This window comes from Agelaius phoeniceus, chromosome 3 (assembly GCF_051311805.1).
Source record: "Agelaius phoeniceus isolate bAgePho1 chromosome 3, bAgePho1.hap1, whole genome shotgun sequence".
Classification (NCBI taxonomy): domain Eukaryota; kingdom Metazoa; phylum Chordata; class Aves; order Passeriformes; family Icteridae; genus Agelaius; species Agelaius phoeniceus.
Window position 1 is genome coordinate 52348007 of NC_135267.1, and position 14690 is coordinate 52362696.

At 40.5% G+C, this 14690-nt stretch overlaps 1 protein-coding gene across 1 annotated transcript; it reads left to right on the forward strand.

Moving 5' to 3' along the window:
- The first annotated feature begins 1808 nt into the window (after positions 1-1808).
- On the forward strand, positions 1809-14405 carry SMPDL3A (sphingomyelin phosphodiesterase acid like 3A). The gene is made up of 8 exons (XM_054629903.2): positions 1809-2046; positions 3520-3733; positions 4809-4953; positions 7884-7980; positions 9227-9405; positions 10556-10736; positions 12598-12722; positions 13894-14405. The coding sequence occupies exons 1-8, from the start codon at positions 1956-1958 to the stop codon at positions 14203-14205; spliced, it is 1344 nt and encodes a 447-aa protein (XP_054485878.2). The 5' UTR covers positions 1809-1955; the 3' UTR covers positions 14206-14405.
- Positions 14406-14690: the final 285 nt, after the last annotated feature.

Here is a 14690-nt window from a genome sequence, read left to right on the forward strand (position 1 = left end):
AAATGCAGGTTAAGATCAGTAGTTTGACAGACAATGTTCCAGAGTTTGTAGTGTTTTGGTTTTAATAGTTAAAGAATTTTTAATTTGCTTTGATAGATTTGGGTTTTGGGGGGTTTTTTTGTTGTTTTTTTCTTTTGCTAGCATGAAAATCCTGAAGTCTTTCACAGGGTGGGAGGAAAGGATCAACAAGGTAACTCCCTTACATCAGTCTCCACAGGAATGGGAGGAAAACCAGTACAACATGAACCTACTGCACTTCCCTCTCAAAGCTGTTGTTTCATAGCTAATATGCACAAGAGATAACAGTTTGCACTGTGAGCAATTTAAAATAAAGTGCTTTTAAAATGAGAAATTAAAACCTTATGCCTGAACAATGTATCCCTAAAAAGTCAGTGTGAGAAAAACTGCCTTACTCTTTGGAAAATTGAAACAGATCTTTGGCACCATGGAGGAGATTGTTTACATGGCTGTAGGTAGCTACCCCTCTCTGTGGTTCTCAGAGTCAGTGTGTAGAAAACACGGACTCTCCAAACAAAGGCAAAGCTGAGCTGTGGATTTAGCTGGTCATTGCTCTGTGAGTGGTATGTGTGGCTGCAGCCAGAGGTGTGCAGGAGGGGCATCTTGCCCAACTTGCCAGGCCTCCTTCTTCAGATCTGCCAGCAGCATGTTTTTAAGCAGCATGTTCTGCCTTTTGTTTTTTTCCATCTATTTAATCCTCAGCTTCAGTACCTAGTACAGTCTTCATCTGCCTCCCCTCTGCTGCTGCCTGCTTGCCTGTGGGTGCATGTGCCACATGACTGTCCTTACCAGCCACCTTTTCTCAGAAAGTTGGGAGCAGCTGCTTTTCCCTCATTGGAGTAAACAGACTTGCTTTCCCAATACTGCCATTTATCTGCACAACAAAGATTTGTGGGGTCATGAATTAAAAAACCTATTTTTTTTTTCTTAAATACTAGGAAAGGAATGTAGAGGCAAATTTTTAACACTTGGTTTATAAACAAATCTTGAATGGTAAAAATTTTGCATTACAGTCACTTTTAAACAAAGAAGAAAAGTAGTCCTTTAAACAAAAGTTACTTTTCCCTATTCTAGATATAAATAATATTAGTGTCAAATACGGGAAAGAAAAGTGGAGAAGTGGTGCCTATGAAGTAACTGACATTGCTTAGAGCAGACAAGAGAGAAATATACTGAGAAATGGGACTTCCAGCTGCTGCTGACACAGCTTTGCAGAGCCCTGACAGGAACAGCACAGTGAGCAATGGGACATTTCAGGGTAGCCACAGCATTCATGACATTGTTATTGTGATCTCCTAAAACTGACACCAAGTTCTCTTCCTCAATATGGAACTATTCTGACTTCAATAAATAGCAGTTCTGAAAGCTTTGGCAGTGGAGACTTGTATTTACAATATACCTCATCAGTTCCCTTAAGCTGTATTAAAGGTGTACTTGATAGTATTTTTCATCAAGTTGAGTGGTTTTGGGTTTTTCCTTTGTTTTGCCTTTTAAAGCCTTTTAAGTAATCGGGACCCATTTTCACATGTATGCCATGAGAAACCTTCCTTCCAAGAGATGCTTGAGACTGGTGTGAGGTGTCGAGCACAGCCTTCCTTCAGGCCGCCTCGCACCAGCCGGTGCCCCGACTACAGCCCTGCCCGCAGCCAGGCTTGGCTCCTGCGAGCTCCTTAGCGCTGACCCGGGGGTGGCACCTCCTGAAGGTCACCCCGGGCACGGCCGGCTCAAGGCGACAGCCCGAGCCGCCGTCCGACAGCGGGGTGGCGGCCTGGGGCAGCTTCTGGCCCCGGGAGGTGCGGGCGGGGCGCGGTGGTTTCCGGCGGCCCCGCGGAGCGCCGGGGCTTGCACAAGACGGCCGGGGCTCGCCTCCTTCCCGGCCGCCGGGGCGGTCACACGGCTGGAGCCGTCGGCGGGCCGGGCGCTCCCGCACGGCCGACATGGAGCTGCGGGTGGCGCTCGGGCTGGCGCTGCTCTGCTCCGCGCTGGAGGCGGCGCCGGCCGGCCCGCAGCGGCCGCGCTCCGCCGTGGGTGAGTCGGCCGCGGGTCAGCGGCTGAGGGGCCCGGCCGGGGCTGCCCGTGGAGGGAGGGGGTGGCGGGTGAGGGGCGGCCCTGCGAGGGAGGCCCGGCCGGGGGCCGCTGCCAGGCCGGCTGCGGGAAGGGGGGGCGGGCTGCGCGGTCCCCGCTTGCGGCTCCTTCCCTCCCCGCTTGGCACTGCTCCCCGCACAGAACCTGCTGCCGTAGCATTCCCTGTCCCAACTGACTTGGGCCACACGTGACTGCTAAATCAGTCAACAGGGCACTTTTGAGGTACGGGGGGTTACACGGGGTTTATATTTAGTTGCCCGGGCAGGCCGGCGGGTGAAGTGAGGTGAGCCCTGCCCTGCCTCTGGCGCGGTGTCCCGAGGCACGCACTGCAAACACCGCGTTTGGGGGCCGTGCTGGGCTGTGCTGGGCTGTGCTGGGTTGTGCTGGGCTGGCAGCAAACACACACGCTCTGCCTGGCCTGCTCCCTGCTCGGGGCGTGCGTGCAGGTGAGTGCTCTGAAATGGTTTCCCACAGAACTCTCATTCCGTGTTACTCACACTTGCCTCGGAACAAGCACGCAGCAATGTCCCGGCGTTTGTCTTGTCTCCTGTTGGTAGGCGTCACAATTGTAGAGATTTTGAAGATCACCTCTGGTCTTTGATTCCTGAAATAAAACTCCATGGGGTACAATCGTGTGGTGCCTGCTCAGCCATAGAGTTAGCGTGTGACCTTGGGAAAAATCAATTTATATCTGTCCCTATTTCACAACCACTGCCCCAGATACATGTGTGCCTTTACCAAGTGGTTTGAAACTGACAGAAAGAAATTAATCTTATTTTACATGAAACTTGAAGGCTGATAGTCTTAACACAGATTTTGTGCATCTTATTCAGCATATTCCTATACTTCTCAGCTCCTTTGTCCATACAGTGCCATGTCACAGTGGCTGAAAGCATGTCAGCCTGGAAAGTAGTGAGTAGGTAAAGGCTGACACACTGCTCTATGGTGAGAAGCCCAGTCTCTGCACACATGCTGTTTCTTGCCTTTCTTTCAAGACATCTTTCTTGTCATCTTTTACAGTAGCTTCCAGCCAGGGAATGTCTGGAAAAATAATTAAAAAGCAGCTCCCTTTCTTTTCAAATGGAGTAGAGAAGTCCTTATATTGCCTCCTCTACTATCCAGTTTCCAGATTGCTATTAATGAAAGGAGCTGATTTTTCAGTTCCTTCCAATCTCCATTTCATTTCTGGTGAATAGCATAAAGCCATGCCCCTGCTTCTGTTTTCAGTTTTTCTGAGCGGTTTATGGGAAGGACTCCTCTGGAAGAACTTGCCCACACTTATCAGGCAGGCTAATCAATTTGTTAACTTTGAATAGGAGTAGCAGTAGATAAACTGGAGTAAACTTGGCATTACCCGGTATATCCAGTTCAAACGCAAATAACGCATTTCCTGTAATCTTTGTTTTCTGAAAACAGGGCAATTCTGGCATGTATCTGACCTGCATTTAGATCCGACTTACCACATTACCCCTGATCGCACCAAAGTTTGTTCTTCTTCCAAAGGAATCAATGCCTCCAACCCAGGCCCTTTTGGAGACTTTTTGTGTGATTCTCCTTATCAACTTATTTTGTCAGCATTTGCATTCATGAACGATTCAAAAGAGCAAGTTTCATTCATGATTTGGACAGGGTAAGTGTTCAAGTCACTCTGCAGTTAAAGCTGGATAGCCAGATAGTGTGGCACCTCACAAGTTTGTATTTGCACCAACAGAATTGAGTTGTCCCTTTAGTTGTCCAAATGGCTACTAAGTGCAAGCCTGAGTGAGAATATAAGGCCTCAGGAACAGACTTTGATCTCTGTAATAACTGCTGGACTGTTCACTGTGATATTTAGGATATGGCTCTATAAGTGTGAGTTAATAGAAATGGTGCAAGGAGGATGGGAAGTAGAAAAAACAAAAGGAAAGGTCATGGCAGTAACTGACCCATTGCAGGCCTCTGTTGAGTAAAAACATTTGCCTTCCCTGTTCCAGTCTTCAGTATTACAATGTGGGCTTAATAGTACTGCCTCATGGAGATGTTACCTGTGAGGCTTTGTGTGCCATAGCAGTGGGACCAGACAAACAAGTGTGAAAGGGAGTAGCTTCATAGTACTATGCTATCAAAGCATAGTACTGTGTGTTGTTACTTTCTAGGTATTCATAAAAGATAGAATTGATTTACCCTTCTGCCATAGCAGAACTCTCAATTCTACCATCACACAATTTCTTAAGGCATACATCATTGAATAATTTATCAAAGAGATTAGTATTTTTGAGTGTGAGAACTAGTTTGTTTGTTATATCATTTACTTTTGATGGGAAAGTGTTAAGAAATATATGAAGGCAAGTGATTAATCTATTTCACTTACCATCTTGTACTTAATTTTCAACAGGATATTGTTAAAAGGGAAAAAAAGGAACTAGCAATGAGGTGCAGGTGATGAAAGATATATAATGCAAACTTCACAGTAGCTCAAAATGATGACTTTAATGTCTAAGAAATCTTCATTATTATAAATATGAATCATAATATAGGCCTTGTCTAAAGAAGTCTACTTGTTCGTGGTGTTTAAAACAAAAGCCTTTGCAGAGAGCTTTTGATTCTGTGATTTTAATTCAGGTGTATAGTAATGTTAGATGCTAGAATGTAGATCTGCTTGCAGACTTTTTTGCCTTCCTTGTGTTGTTAACAACCTTTATTGATCAAGCCTTTTCCTTTCTCAGAGATAGCCCTCCTCATGTTCCCATAAAAGAGCTCTCCACGAAGTTGGTCATTAGCATCATTGGTAATCTGAGTTCTACAATTCGTAATTTCTTTCCAGATCTTCAGGTTTTCCCAGCCTTAGGCAATCATGACTACTGGCCACAGGTAAAACAAGTTAGAAATTTGTTCATCATATTGAGTGTGTCCCTAACTCCTGGGAAAGCACATCTGAAAATTAAGAGTTAATTATATGTAACTGTTATTCTGGAAACAAAATTCTACACCTCTTCAGTTAGCATTTAATATTATAAATAGTTCCACTCTAGAACAGAAGCTACATCACTCTCTCTGTGCTCTTACCTAAGGAAATGTTGATGCTGGGTAGAATCTGTATGTGGCCTGAGGTCACACAAATTTATCACTAATCATTCCTCATGGCTTAGAACCACCATGTGTCAACATAGTTAATGCACACATACTTTTCCTTACTGTGTATGTCATGCATGTATACAGTAACTTAAATCTATCAGAAGTGACATCATTAATGGAACTGTGAGCCTGAGGTAAGTTTAAAACCTACTCAAAGGCCTACTGGAAATCTGTCAGCTGGCATCACTAGATTTTTTTTTGTTGTTTTTTAGCTAAAGTAATGGCAGAATTTTTGTAAAGTTCCCATAGTTTTGCCATTGCTATTAAAAATATGTCTACTTTTCTTTCCTCATTGGACATTCAGATATAATCACATTGATGATTCACTAGTTATGTTCAGCTGAGAATGGTGCTTTTTCACTTTGACTGTGCTGAATTTTGTTCTTGGCATACTCCAAAGTAAACAGTTGCTTCATTTGTCCTTTAAAGTGTGTTGTGGGTCGATCTGGCAGCACACTGGATCAGAAGCAAATGCTGTCATTGGATGTGAGGGGATCAGAAGGCATGTGAAGCGAGTCAGCTGAAATATTTTGTTTGAAATTCTTCATGGGAATTCAGTAACACCCCTTCACACCCTCAAGACTTGTATTCTAGCTTTCTGTGGTATTTATTAGGCCTGTCAGGGTGTAGGTTGGTGCAGCAGATGATTGTGTGACAGCCTGTGTCATTGCTGGAGTTGGTGGTTTCCAAATAGGGGTGTAGTAGAGGTACTGAGAGACAGGGCAAAGGAAAGGTGAGAGACAAAGTAACCACTAGATGTATATCGGAAGTGTGAGTGCACGAACCAAGCTGACTTCAGTCCTTGGTGCTCTTACTGTGGTGGAAAAGCTTTGGCTTTTCATATGCACTGACATGGGGACAGGTTGATTCACTAGAAACGACTGGGAAAGTATTTCGATAAGTAACACCTGAACTGAAGTGTCACAAAGTGTTTAATGTTCACTTTGTTTCAGTTTTAAAAACGTCTTACCAGAGAATTGTTGGTATTCAGCAATCTCCTTTGGTAGAGGAAAAAAACCCTACAAAAGCCTTGTAAACAAAGAATGTAGGGACTTTTCCAACAAGTATGAATTTTGTTTGTGAAATTAAATCTAAAGACAGGAAGAAAAGATGCTCATGAGGGGCAGATGGGCAGCAAATAGAAAATTGACACAAGCTGGTGATTGGAATAACTGGTGATTGTTGTTCGTTCTCCCTGCACAAAGCCACTCAGGAGCATTTCTGTGATACTTCAAAATGGCATGCTTCACTAATATGCAGAGCTGGCATGCTTTTCAGTTATTGTTTGAAAAAGGCATGGGATCAGACAATCCCCACTATGAGGTCGTTTCAGCTTGTTCAATTTTTTAATGTTTGTTTTTTGCTCTTTATGACATTTCTTTTTTTCATATGGATATGGTTAGCAACTGTCCTGTAGACTGGGAATGATATGGAGCAAGCCGCACACTGAATGTAGGCTGTTCCAAAGCAAGTGTAAAATCTGTGCACTTACCATGAACCAAAGAGTTTAGTTGTTCTCTTGTGTTCTGAGCTTAACAAATAAACAGTCCTGAGTAATTTTTCTTGCAGAACATGTTAAAATACTACTCGAGTTGATCAAGCATTGGGATACCTTTCAGATCATATATTGATATATGATCATATATATCTGACCTCGGCCTTACTTATTTCACACTCTTGCTCCTGCTTCAAACAAATCCCCAGACTGCTTCTAGCAGTTCAGAGAGCACTGACTTCCTGGGCTAAAGCACCTTCAGTCCATTACAGGGCCTCTTATCTGGAATCAGGTTTTTGTCTGTTAGTGGCTGTTAGCTCTGGCTCAAAGGTGTGTCCTAACAACTCATGTCTGGGAACTGCAATCAACAAATGTCTCAACAGATATCTTCTGATTGCTCTGCTCCTAGACAGAGACTTACTTCCTAAACCTCTAATAACATAAGTTTAGTTTCAAAGATCTTAGAAAGGTCAAATTTTATGTTTAAGAAAACATGCACTGCAATTTTTTCAGCCCCTGGTTTTTTTCCTCCTAGCACCAAGACTCCAGATATATTAAGAAAGGCAAGGACAGGCTGGTATCTTCCTGTCAGGGTTAGATCAGAGCATAGGTGTCATCAGCCTGTGGCTCAGACTGAAAAGTGCTACAGTCCTAATTAGAGCCAGGGGGAGAAAACATTGACAAAACTTTCTCTTGTACATTTTTAAATGCTTTCTTATGAGAAAAAAAGACATAATGAAAACATTTGTGAATTTTACCAGAATGTTTCTGAGGGCAGAAATGGTGTTTTGGGGAGCTGCTATGTAACCCAAGTTATTGAAAAAGAAACTTATATTAATCCAAATGACTTTATTTTTAGACTTGATATATTTATTAATTTTTGCAGGATGTATGGTTTTCCATTGTACTGTATTCTTAAGGCTTGGCATATTTCTGGCATTAGTTTAATAATGCATTAACAATGCCATGCAGTCAGTTCTAAGTTTAGACATTTGTTCCTGCTCAGCAATACTAGACATTCAGAAATAGTTTTTTTTTTCTTTCTTGAATTCCTCCTGGTGATGACTGGATACACTTACATGTTATGTAAGAGGTCAGGCAGGATTATTTAGTGTTTTTTTTGTCTGTGTGTCTGAATACTAAGACTTAGGCAGGTTCTCCTCTCTCACAGGACCAGCTTCCTGTAACTACCAGTGAAGTTTACAATGCTGTAGCAGATTTCTGGAAACCTTGGCTAAGTGATGAAGCAATCAGTACCTTCAGAAAAGGTAAAGTATGGCAGTAATACATTGTGAAGCTAGGGCTTCAAGAATTAATGTTTCTGTGGATTTGTGCTGTTTGTTTAGCTAAGTCTCATAGGATGAGTCAGAACAATGGATTATCTCTAGTGCTTCTCCTGGAAGAAGTTACTTATCTTTTTGAATGGCAATGCCTATATTCAGAATGCATTTATTACTTTCTGCTGCAATATTTATCACTTCTTGTAACATGTTTAGTGTTATTGACTTTGTACCAATGCATGTGAAATATCTTTCTGCTTTCAAGACCTCATAACACTTTTTAGATGAGGACATATGATGCACACGAAAACTTTACTTTGATGGCAAAAAACTGTTAAAATGTTGTTTCTGTTTTAATGGTATATGTATTTCAGAGCATACTGAAGAGGTGCATTTTTATTCAGGGTATGATAGCACATAGCTGTACTGATTATGCTATTAATGTTTGTATGCAACTTTCTAAACTGGCAGAATAATTATATCCTAATTAGAATTTTTCCTTTTTGCAAAGGACTGAAAGGTTCAATCCAATTTCCAATCCACTCAAACATTAGGGATTTGGAAGCTTAATTTGTGGTTTTGTGTCCTGAATGAGAGCAAACTCTGGATAAGAGTGAAAGTAGAAACTTGGATAAGGATAATAAAACTCAAAGAGGCAGTTAAATTTTATTGTTATGCTTCTGTTACCATGGCTCTATTGAAGTCCATGAACAATGAAGTTATACCTATTGAAAAAGCTCGGCATGCCATGGAGAGTTTTGGGAGCAAGGATTGAAAAATGTGATCCTTACTTTTCATCATATCATCAATCTGAAGTTAAATGACTTTCAAAGTACAAGGCTACTAAACTTAAACAGTTCTTCCTGAAGGAGCCTGTATGTTTGCTGTATTTCAAGAAGTATGGACCTTTAACAGCTACTGTATCTGTCAAAGTGGAAGAAATATTACAGGGCACTTTTTCCATGTCAGTTGAATAATTGTATCTAAATACTGTCAAATAAACACAAAGGTAGTACAGGCAATAATTCATAAATAATTCAGTGTTAACTTTTAGTAAAATGTGCCTGAAAACATTGTTAACATGTTCTAGTGGGATAAGGTGACTGTGGCTTGAATAAGCATGATATTCTATTAAAAAGAGGAAAGTTGGGTATTTTGTCAGTGTGTAGTTTGATTGTAAAGTTGTGCTTTGAAGCCTTTAATTTGTCATATGATGTTGGTCTTATATTCACAGGTGGCTTTTACACACAGCTGTTTGAATCCAGTAATAGCCATCAACCACTCAGGATAATCAGTCTGAACACAAATTTATATTACAGCCCTAACAAGGTAACTGTGAATATCACTGACCCAGCCAACCAGTTTGCCTGGCTGGAGGACATACTTGAAACCTCTTCACAAAAGCAGGAAAAGGTAGGGATCAGGATCAGAAGCTATCATTATTTGTTTCAATTTTGAAAAAAAGAAAAAAAGAAGGAAGAAGTAGAGATAATGAGAGTATAAACATGCTTCTAGAAGACTAAAAATGCTGCCAAGGATACTACAAAGTCAAAATTTCAAAATTTTATTTTTTAATCATTCCTCCTTTAATATGCCCGTTTTACTGCAACAATTAATAAACTAGTTGAATGAAGTTTCTCAGTAATTATACAGTAAAATACCTTTTCTCTCCTACCATGTAAAATACTGCAGAAGTCAGTATCTGAATTTTTTTACACATAGCCTTTAATTTTAAAACATGCTCTTGACCTAAGACAAAAGCTAGCATATTTTATTTGCATTGTAATGTAATTTAAGGTATCAAAAATAGAAATTAGAAAAGAGTTTATCAGCACAAAACTTAGTCAAGCTGCAGTAATTGCTATGATTTGAGTGTTATAATAACTTGTCCTTTAATACACAGGTTTTGAAGTGAAGATTTAAATTGTTGGCTCCGGATTGATTGATTGATTGATTGATTGGTGTGGGGATTGGATCATCATCTGAGCAACTGTGTTTAATTTGAAACATGGTTACATTTTGCTACAGTGTTGCAATTTTAGAATATTATATTACAATCTGGAGAAGGAGAGACTTCCTTTCTGTGGGAAACCCTTCAGCGTGGTGTCTGCAGTTGGCACTAAATCTCTAACTCAGACAGAGGGGTTTAACCAGTTATCCATGTTTCTGGTGGCTCTCTGACTCCCTGGTGCAGACTCTGTAATGCTCAAACATAATTTTTTTTCTTGTGTCCCCTTGAGATGCCAAATCATAAGCCTTGCCCTAGTAACTTACTTTTTTCATGTGAAGTAATTGATAACATTTTCCTTAGGCCTAATATCATGCATAGATTTAGTAGAACATTTTTTCTCCCCAGAATGATACTAAACTGATATTATGAACTTAAGCAACTTTCCTGTTGGGATTTTATATTAAAAAAAACCTGTCATGATTTGCAGCTTTTAGAATGCCATTTTTAAAGGCAGCATTATTATGAAACTGTGGTAACCACTTCTAGGATACAGCTAAGATTATAAGTTTCAAATGAAGGTGCTAATTGTGCTTTCTGTATTTAATTCCTTAGGTGTATATAATAGGTCATGTCCCAGTAGGATACTTGCCATATGCAAGGAATACTACAGCTATCAGGGAGTATTACAATGAGAGACTGGTAAAGATTTTTCGCAAATACAGTAGTGTTATTGCGGGCCAGTTTTTTGGACATACCCATAGAGATAGTATCATGGTCCTCCTGGATGAAGAAGGTAATGATGCTTGTTGACTTTTGAACTCTTCCTTCCTGATTAAAAGCAAATCAATACTTTCTTGCATGCTCTTTCTAGTCAGCCTGTGTTATAAATAATTGAAAAAAGTAAACTGAGAAATACTGTTATTTATCTGCAGGAGTTCAAGTCTCACACACTCCAATTTCCAAAGAGAACCTTGAAAGGGTGACTGTCTTTTTCTGTTGGTGTCAGCAGAGACTCCCTAAGCTTCCTATTTTTTTTTTAATGAATCCTTATGTCTAGACAAGAATTTCTAGTCTTTCCTCTCTGCTCTCACAGTGACATGGGCAAATTATACCAGCCAGTTGCTATTGTGTAATGTGTCAAAGGGAATGTTCTCAGGCCAGCTAGACATGCTCTATGTTCTTGTATTTCCTGCATCATTACTGTGCCTCTATGCTGAGTTCCCTGCTGCTTCAAAGTTAATTAAGATAAGGGTAAGCAGGAGGTAGGGGAAAGAAAGTCTCTGCCTGTTGCATCTCTTAGATCAGCTAATTTCCCTTCAAGAAAATCACCCACATTGAAATTTTTGTTTATTGCTTTGAAATCCCTTAGTACTAAGCATGGGCATGGCCATATGGAGCACTCAGCATCTCTAAAGAAGAAGTTTTTTCTTCCCAATAGAACAGTAAGAGGTTCATTGCTTTGATTTATGTAAAATACCCAATTGTTAAGTGGCTCTTCATCCATGATTTGTATGAACTCATATGAGCAATGTCCAAAATGCTGACTAGGTAATACTATTCCAAATTTTTACCTTTTTACATGGTGTTAATCTCTAGTAAAAAAGAATCCAGCCCAGTGAAAGAACTGCCTTCGTTATTTTTTTCTTTCAAATGATGCTCCATGCAGTCTTATACCTGTATTTTTTTTCACTGTCCCATTTGTTCATGAAATCATCATCTCTACTGCAAATTTCACTGGGAACAGACTGATCTTAGTATTTGTCATTAAAGTTTGCATGTGCAAGTAACCACTTCCCAATTATTTTAGTAATTTTGCATCTTTTGACAAAATTTAAATAGTAATCAAATACACATTGTGTTTGTCTGTACAGTTTTAGACTATCTTCTATTCAGGACATTTTCCTCTTGACAAAATTCTAGAGAATTCAAGATAAATGCAATATTGCAGCCAACACCAGTGTACTGACATAGAACTGAACTGTATTTTCTCCAGAAGAATCTACTGATTTCCAAACTTTCAAAACTTCTGCCTATATGTGGAGGCTGACCTTGTGATTTCACTGCTGTGACTCTGTCAGAGATGGGAATAGTCAGGGCTTCCTTTTTGTTCCATAGAGAACTTCCCAATGTACTCACCTGCACATTCTGTCCCAATAAAACTCACATCCTCATGTTTCCCTCATGTTTCAGTTGCTGTAAAGGTTGGTGTTCACACAATAGGTGCTGGGCTACTAAGGGTCAGGTGATGAAACAGACCCTGCTGTTTCTGATAACATCCTAAATACATAAAGCAACATGTAAAATACTGTATAGAAACAGCAACTAAAGTTTTCAAATATTTCTTTAGTGGAAATATACAAAATACAGAGACCTCACATATAGGCAAGACCATTTTGCAAATTTGTACAGGCATTTGAATTGGCTGGGAAGCCTCTAGTGTAAACAGTGGTACACACTGGAGTGGGTACCATGGTATTCCACACAGGGTTTAGTCTATCCATTGGAAGTATGGCAGTTCACAGTGATGCAGATAAATTCTAATGTCTTTAAGCCTGTCGCTCTTGTTTTTGCTGTGTTGGTACTCTACAAAAACATTTGTTTGAAAAAGAAAAGTTTAAAAGGAAACTTTCTCCTTAATTTCCCTTTTTCTGCAGAAAAGCCAGTCAATTCCTTGTTTGTGGCACCTGCTGTAACCCCAGTGAAGAGTGTATTGCAAACAGAGTCCAATAACCCTGGTGTCAGATTGTATCAGTATGATCTTTTTGACTATAGCTTGCTGGTAAGTAAAGATTTTAAAGCATTGTTTAAGACATTATAGTGTCAATAAAAATTACAGCAAGATGTCAGCCTTTGTAGTATTATGGCTGCTGGTTATGGAATTTTGGTGCCTACTCTTAGTTTTTCTTCCTGGGCAGAGGAAAGGAAATCTGAAAGATAACTTGGTTGGTTTTTCTGTGCCTGCAAAACTACCCAGTACTCTCTGGTCTGTACCAAATAGTCTTATGATGTAGGATCAAAGACATAATTTTTCTGGCCAAAATGCTAAAACTATTTGCAGGGAGCTCTGCAAGAGTGAAAGAGGTTCACCTTAATCCTGGGCATGCTTACATACTAATGTTGTTTGCTGGTGATAGCCTGAGTTTTGGGATGCAGCCCATGAAATGTTGCTAAAGGGTGTAAAAGAGCTGATGAAGAAAGCACTTTTGACCATATGATGTCTTTTGCAATCACAAAACTTCCTATAAAGAGTTTTTACAGGAAATGTTAGATATATTTAGAAGGAAAATAAAAAGTAGAAGACTTCTAATTTGTAGTTTCATGTGATTTTTGGAGATAAAGTGAATCCTGTGTAATTACCTTGGCTGTGAATGGTTTAGACTTTCTGTAATTCAGGATAAAGTCTTGACCCTGCCGAGTTCAGTGACAATGCACCCTGCAGTTTGATTGGGACTGGGGTTTCTCTCTGAAGACCCATGCTAATTCAGGCTGCTTCTTTGTTGTGCAGATTTCACTCCTGCATCGGCATCCCTCCTTTTCTTTAACTTCTCTCTGGGCCGTTCTTTTTCTGTCCATTCTGCCCCTCAAGCAGTGCCCACAGAAAAGAAACTTCTGTCTCTCACCCTTTTGCTCCACTCCTAAGGCAGACATGAATGTTGTGGAGTTTGGACAGGAAAGACCTCTAACACTGCCACTGCTGCCTTTGTGGCTCCTTTTTCTTCTCCTCCCCATCCCCCCACCATTACTGCTCTGCGAGTACCAGCTTTGGGTGAAAGCCCAGCTCTTGGGGTGGGACGTGACCTTCTATTCACATGTGAATAATGAGGAGTGACAGCTTCCTAATCAATATATCACTCCAGAGACTTAATGAAGCAGGGAAGAAAGCAATACAGCAGTGCCTATGTTTTTATGTTTTCTTTCATTCTTTTTTTTCTTTTTTTTTTTAACTGTAGGATCTTTGGCAGTTTTACTTGGACCTCAGAGACGCCAACAAGAAAAATGAATCAAACTGGAAATTAGAATACATCCTGACTAAAACTTATGGCATTGAAGACTTGAAGCCAGAAAGCCTATATGAAATGGCCAAGCAGTTGTCTATGCCACACAGCACACTGTTTGAGCAGTATTACAGTAACTATATTGTGAGTTATGACAAAACTATTCTCTGCGAAGACGGGTGCAAGATCTGCCAAATATGTGCAATCCAGTATTTAGATTCTTCCTCATACACAGATTGCATCAATCAGGAGGCAATGTGGAGATGAAATCTCTGTGCAGTTAATGCAGATAGTGCCTTTTGCCTGTGATTTAAAGAACCTGCTTGTTCTTTCGCTCAAGCACTGACATGCTGACAGGGAGCCTCTGGGGCTTCTCTACATTTCAGGGGTGCAGTGAAACTACCTAGATCTTTCTTCTGGCAAATGTTTTCCTTTATCATCTAAATAAAAGTTTATTTGCTTTGTAATAGTGGCCAGATACTTTGCTGTTGTCTCAAGTGTCCTGTACTGGACCTTCTCTAACAGGCGTCCCAGTGTGTGGGAATAGGATTTGCTCACTCAAGCCTTTGTAAATCCAAGTCTTATTTCTCAGGGTGTGTAAACATAGGCAATGCCATTCCAGGCATGGGATTTTTATGGGGGCAGGTTTCAACCATTGGCTGTCAAAATTTGCAAACTGAAGTCGGCAAAACCTGCATTTGCTGAGACTTGAGTGCAGTTATGTTGTTGATTCAAAGCCAGTATTATATATC